Below are 6,156 nucleotides of genomic sequence, written 5' to 3' on the forward strand. Positions count from 1 at the left end.
CATGTCCAAACCACTGTCTCTCCTCTGGACATGTCCAAACCACTGTCCCTCCTCTGGACATGTCCAAACCATCTCAGTCTGGTCTCTAACTTTATCTCCCAGTTGTTCAACCTGTGCTGTACCTCTGATGATCTCATTCCTAATCTTATCCAGCCTTGTCAATCCTAAGGTGAACCTCAACATCATTTCTGCTCCTGTCCATCTCCTGTCGTTTTGTCAATGTCTCTGTCTCCAGACCATACAACATAGCTTGTCTCACAACTTGTAAACATTTACTTTGACCTTTGCTGACACTCTTTTGTCACAAATCACTCCGGAAACTTTTCTCCATCCACTCCATCCTGCCTGGACTCTCTTCTTCAACACTTTACCACACTCCTCATTCTCCTGGACAGTGGACCCCAAGTCTTTGAAGTCCTGCACCTTTGTGACCTCTGCTCCTTGTAGCCTCACTGTTCCACCTCCTCCCTCTCATTCTCACACATGTACTCTGTCTTACTACGACTGACTTTCATCCCTCTTCTTTCAAGTGCATACCTCCACCTCTACAAGTTCTCTTCCACCTATTTCCTGTTCTCACCACAGATCACAATGTCATCTGCAAACATCATCGTCCACGAGGATTCCTGCCTGACCTCATCTGTTAGTCGGTCCATAAAAACAGAGGGATGGATGGGAAAACATGCACCTTTAAGTAGTTTTCTTAAACCCTTCCATTTGATCTTTAGGCTGAAGGATGGACAAAAAAAAACAATTGCTAGTTATACAAAGTTTGTTTTCTCAGTCATCCAGGTATATAACAACAATGTCCTCTCTGATTCAACCTTTTTTGTTGTTATATACCTGGATGACTGAGAAAACAAACTTTGTGTTTTTGAAACCATTAGTGAAAAGGCCAGACCTCAGGGGTATCTGAGGCAGGCTTGAAACACAAGAGTCAGGGTGGCTTCTGGGTAATACCAGATGGTTAGGCCTCAGACTGACGAAGCCTCTTGGACGAGGGGCGAAACGTTTCTTTTTAACAAAAAAAAACGAAGTCCAGATGACATGATTCAACCTTTTTTGTTATTTGCTAGTTATCCAACATTTTTCAGTCGGGTCATCTGGACAGTTTCTTTTTTTGTGCCGAAACGTTTCACCTTTGATCCGGAAAGCTTCATCGGTCAAGGAAACACACAACAAAACTGATTCTTCCCCCAACAGCTTACTCCATAGTGGAACAAACCAGTTCTGCTTGTGATAAGATGGTCTCTTTGGTACGCCCCCTCCTCCATTGCCGGCCCTCTTCCTTGTTGAGTCATGTCAAACTGGTTGAAAACAACAAAGTCCATGCTCAATAATCCAGGTATACAATCCAACATTTTTCAGTCAGGTCATCTGGACAATTTCTTTTTTTGTGCTGAAACGTTTCACCTTCGATCCGGAAGGCTTCATCAGTCAATCTGTTAATTGCTAGTTATAGCTTTTAAAGAATCTAACGTCACAAATGGACAAAAAAAAAAGTTTACTTTCCCAACAACAACAGTCGTTTAATATACTGAAAAATATCAAACAACAAAAAGGTAAATTATGTCGTCTGGACCAGTTTATTTTTGTGAGAAACGGTTTGTCTCCTATCCGGGAGACTTCGTCAGTCTGCAGCCTGCCAACCAGATCTGTCCCATAGGTATTCTTCATTGCTGTGTTTCAAGCCAACTTCCTGCTGGAATCTCAAAAGTAGTATTTTAATACGTGCAAACCGAGCTACTTATGGGACAGATCTGGTTGGCAGGTAGACTGACGAAGCCTTCCAGATGGGAGACGAAACGCTTCTCACTTAAAGAAACATGATCTAGATGAAATGATTTAACCTTATTTGTTGTTATCTACCTGGATGACTGAGCTTACAAAAACTATCAAAGTTTAACGGTTTTAGTCAAAGCTTTAAAATGCAAATATGTGAAACCTCGTGCAATATTGTAAAATCTCAATGTGTCGGTTTAACTCGAAGCTACTATCGCAGCAAAATTTTGCTCAGTCTGTAAAATTGACTGAGCAAAAGCTGTATGATGATTAAAGCTGAAGTGTCATCTTGAATCGGATATCCAATTCTAAAGCAGAATAAGCATTCTGGCATTGGCAGACTTGATTTGGTAACTTTTTCATGGGTGCAACCCAACTCACCTCAAAATACATTTTTCTAACAGATGCAGCACAAACTACAGAAAAACAAACAGGTTCTTTTACAGTACATTTATTTTTAAAACAAAGAAATTACAATCAAACACACATTTCTTTACTTTTAGTGATATTTTCCCCTCAATTCTTTAATAAATTTTAAAATTTAGCTTTTTTTTGGTCAACTCATTTTTATTCAATGACAGTTTTAAGTGTGTTTAATTTGTTCAGCCTTTGTTTCACCTGTTAGAAAAGTGCCGTCTAAATAAAGCTGAATTAAACTAGAAAAATTTACTTCTAAATTGCACTTTTTTATATTTCAGGTAAAACCATATAAGTATAATATTACTTAAAAATATTAGAATTGAATGCAGTTCATATTTTATCAACACATTTTTCAGGTGTGGTAAAAATTTGAACACAAGTACATAAAACTCTTGTAGATATGATCAAATAAACAGATTCCGAACTGCAACAATCTTGTAACAGCACTCATTTATTTTTCACAAAATTTATTCCAACATTTTAAAGATTTTGCTTATTCTCAAAAAAACACCTAAATATATATATTTAAAAATAACAGAATAAACATTTTACATGAAAAAAACAGACATATTATGGTAAACATGACACCAACAAAGGGGTATAATTATATTTGAATAAAAACTAAAATATTCAGCCAATAGATTTCGCATCACAAATTAATAGAAGATTGTTTTTAGTTGAGGTCCTAATAAAGAAAAAAACAGAGACACTGAAACTCCCTTTTTTAACGTAAATGTTCACTGATAAAAAGTCAAATCATCAGTGGAGCTGCTAAACTAAGCTTTAATAGCTAAACTGTACTTCAGTGGTTAAATGCAGCGGACACAACTCATGCCAAGGTTTTCCTAATTAAACACCAAAAGATTTCAGTTTCTGTGCAACGGTTCAAAAAAATTCAATCCCATTCTGTTTCCTTTAGTCTGCAGCGGAGCGTCAGTCACTGTCGTTGCTGTCGCTGTCTGAATACGCCCCCAGCAGGCTGAGAGACGACGAGCCATTATGTGTAGCTTTCGATGCATTTGAGGAGTCGGCCATGGATGTTTTTGAACCTGCAAAATAAATTACATATTCATTGTGCTCTCAAAATCAGAGAGAAGTTGTACTTGAAGCTGAAAGAATAAAGTAATTTGTCGACCTTGTGAGCGGTTCAAAATGTGCTACCTGGTTGTAAGATCGGAGGAGAAGCAGATGTTTCCTCTGGAGATTCATTGACGGTCGCTGCTGGTTTCTTTCGCATCACCAGGGAGCTGAGAGCCCCTCTGCTTCCCAGAGTCCCAACGCTCCTCTCCCAGCTCTCCACCTTGGCCCTCTTAACGCCCCCAGATGAGGCTCCCTGCAGAAAAAGGACAAGAAACTACTATTTTTTCCACTTTACCCTGAGGATTAGCACAAAAGGCACATAATCCAATCTCTTAAGGGAAAATTGTGTTTAAAGAGCGAGCACAAACCTGTGCTTCCGTGTGCTGGTCCGTGGTGAGGATGTCTGTGGGTTTGGCTGCACTGGATGAATTTGTTTGGCTGCTGCTGCTCTCCTCTTCCTTTTCTGAATCAGAGTCAGAGTCCCTCAGTCTTTTCACTAGAGCACGATCCAACAGTTCTCTGCAAAGCAGCAAATAAAATTTACTTAGACGTCACGTGCTAGCATGACGTGATAGAAGAGAATTGTTTCACCTTTCCTACTCACTTTGTTTCACGCTCATCTTCCTCCTTTATCCTCTCCCTCTCCCTCCTTTCCATCTCTCTGTATCGGTCAAGCATTCCCTCGAAATCCACCTGAGCCTGTCTCTGGTTGAGCTCCTTTAGTTCCTGGAGGTTCTCCAGAACTTCCATCTCCATCTTGGAATCCTTTGTGCGATTCTCCAACACCTGGTGAGAGAGTGAGCAAAGTTCATTTAAATGTTTCCAGTGTTCATTTGAAGAACATTAGGAAAGAAAAAGGCTGAAAAACACCAACCTTCATGGGATTATTCAGTTCCTCATCTTCTCTCTCTTGCTGGATTCTCTTCTCCTCCTCCTCAAGTAGTTTCTCTGCTTGGAAGTTACGCGTTGCACCGTGCTCAATGGCATAGTCTGTGTTCTCTGGGTCAGTCTAGATGATCAACATAAGATATTATTTCTGGGTATAAAGAGTTATTTTATCCACATCGCTAAGGATGTTTTACCAAAAGATGACAACTTAAGACAATGTTCTGATACTCATGGCAATACCTCTTACCTTAAATGTGATTTCAGCCAGACAGCGAGTACATTTGATGTAGAAGCGAAATATTGGCAGTCCCATGTAGTGCTCATTCTGAACAGTCTCTTTGCGAGCATTGAACTTCTTCCCCTTATAAATGTACTCACCACATGTTTTACACCTGTAAGCACAGGGCCAAAATATTCATACAGGCCACAAACTGTATCTTATTAGGAAATCACACCTTGAATAAAACCAAAATAAAGAAGACGGTCTTTAACTGTAAACAAAGAAAGGCAAACAGGGTTCCTACAGCCAACTGAGTTTAAATAAACCTGAAGAATGCATCTGGAAAACCAAAAAGATGATTAGGAAGTTGAACAGAGAATATCACAAGAGGTCTGAAGCAAACTTTGCAGACGTTTGATTCTTACATGCAGTTCCATTGAGACCAGTCTGACATTTACACTGCTGTATTGTTATTCTCACTTAGTTTTTCCAACACCTTGACACCTTTGTTCAGGGAGGACATACCTCTGAGTAACTGTTATTAACTAAAATATATGTATACACAATGTCAAGAATAGTTGGGTGTACTTTATACATGTGTCTCATTCTTTAAGTTATTATTAGCCATTTAAGTGCACATTTACTGAAACTGTGAAACACAGATTATAAACAAACATGGCATAGGCGTGGAGTCCTTTTAGTAAAGTTGCTTTAAGGTAGCAGCTCACTAAAACTTTGTGATCAACTGTATCACACACTAAACTTATTTAATTTACTTAAACATTGAAGAAACGGACACACCTCATGTTGAATGGAGCCATCAATCTGACCACATACTGGCGATCTTTTGGGAGTTTAAGTTTCGGGATTTTGGATGGATCGAAATCTGGTGGGTAGTATTTCTGTGTGAACAGAAAGTGAGAGCATCTAGTTAGCTGTATTTGGACACATGATGGCCACACAAGCATTTCAATCTTGTAATAAAAACATTAATTATTTAAAAATATAAATAATAGTATATGAAAGTTCAACAGTACAAACTTTACTGTGTTTAACCTTGAAACACAAGACGCTTGTGTGTTTTATTTAGCTGTTACGTTAAAAACACAATTATATCACAACAAGTAAAAGAAGGCCCTTGAGTTTTAATTACTTACATTCAACACTTTTCTTTCAGACATTTTCGCTTTTGTAGATAATACAAAGTAAAATGAGTCCGATACAAAGTCGATTCAGAACAAGCTTGCGACACAGCTAACGATGCTACTATGTTTACTTCCGGTTGTTCCGTTGTTCACTTCCGGCAATCAAGATGTGCTACTGCCCCCTGGTGGAATAAATAAATAGCAGCAAGAGCAGTGATCTTTTTTCTTCATGTTCTGGCCAGTGTAGCTGTACATTCATTCATTCATTCAACTTTTATTTAGACAGAAAGTTTAAATAAATAACACAAGTTTTGGTTCTTCTTCTTTTGTGTTTTCTCCTCCTCCTTCTTCTTCTTCTTAGTAGTAAAAGTAGTAGCAGCAGCAGCGGTAAAACTAAAGAAAATTGTACAAAAAAGCAAATAATACCTGAATGATGTTTTGTGGCTGAAAAAAGAAAAACCTGTTTAAAACATATTATGTATAAGGTTGACCTGAAACCACCTGAGGGGCTGAGCTACAACTTGTTTGGTGATTTGCAACCAACAAAATGTGTGTAGCTTTTTAAAAGCACCACGAGTTAGACATAAAAATAATAAAATCCTCACTGCTTCACAGTTTGAT

General features: G+C 38.5%; 1 protein-coding gene across 1 annotated transcript; it reads right to left on the reverse strand.

The window, feature by feature from the left end:
• Positions 1–2,803: 2,803 nt before the first annotated feature.
• yju2 (YJU2 splicing factor homolog) lies at positions 2,804–5,668 on the reverse strand. Its single transcript, XM_037695581.1, has 8 exons — positions 5,548–5,668; positions 5,192–5,292; positions 4,418–4,562; positions 4,157–4,291; positions 3,887–4,068; positions 3,651–3,801; positions 3,364–3,535; positions 2,804–3,251 (listed from the first exon to the last, which is right to left on the reverse strand). Exons 1-8 carry the CDS (start codon positions 5,569–5,571, stop codon positions 3,136–3,138), a joined length of 1,026 nt encoding a protein of 341 aa, XP_037551509.1. The 5' UTR covers positions 5,572–5,668; the 3' UTR covers positions 2,804–3,135.
• Positions 5,669–6,156: the final 488 nt, after the last annotated feature.

Source organism: Nematolebias whitei, chromosome 21 (assembly GCF_014905685.2).
Source record: "Nematolebias whitei isolate Nwh7 chromosome 21, NemWhi1, whole genome shotgun sequence".
Taxonomy (NCBI): domain Eukaryota; kingdom Metazoa; phylum Chordata; class Actinopteri; order Cyprinodontiformes; family Rivulidae; genus Nematolebias; species Nematolebias whitei.

Bases quoted from the DNA above. Each gene is read 5' to 3' on its own strand.
- yju2 (XM_037695581.1), bottom strand. From the start codon at position 5,571: ATGTCTGAAAGAAAAGTGTTGAAT. The intron at 4,069-4,156 runs GTTGGTGTTTTT...CTCTCTCACCAG, and splicing joins AACTGAATAATCCCATGAAG to GTGTTGGAGAATCGCACAAA. The intron at 3,252-3,363 runs GTAGCACATTTT...TTTATTTTGCAG, and splicing joins TCCTCCGATCTTACAACCAG to GTTCAAAAACATCCATGGCC.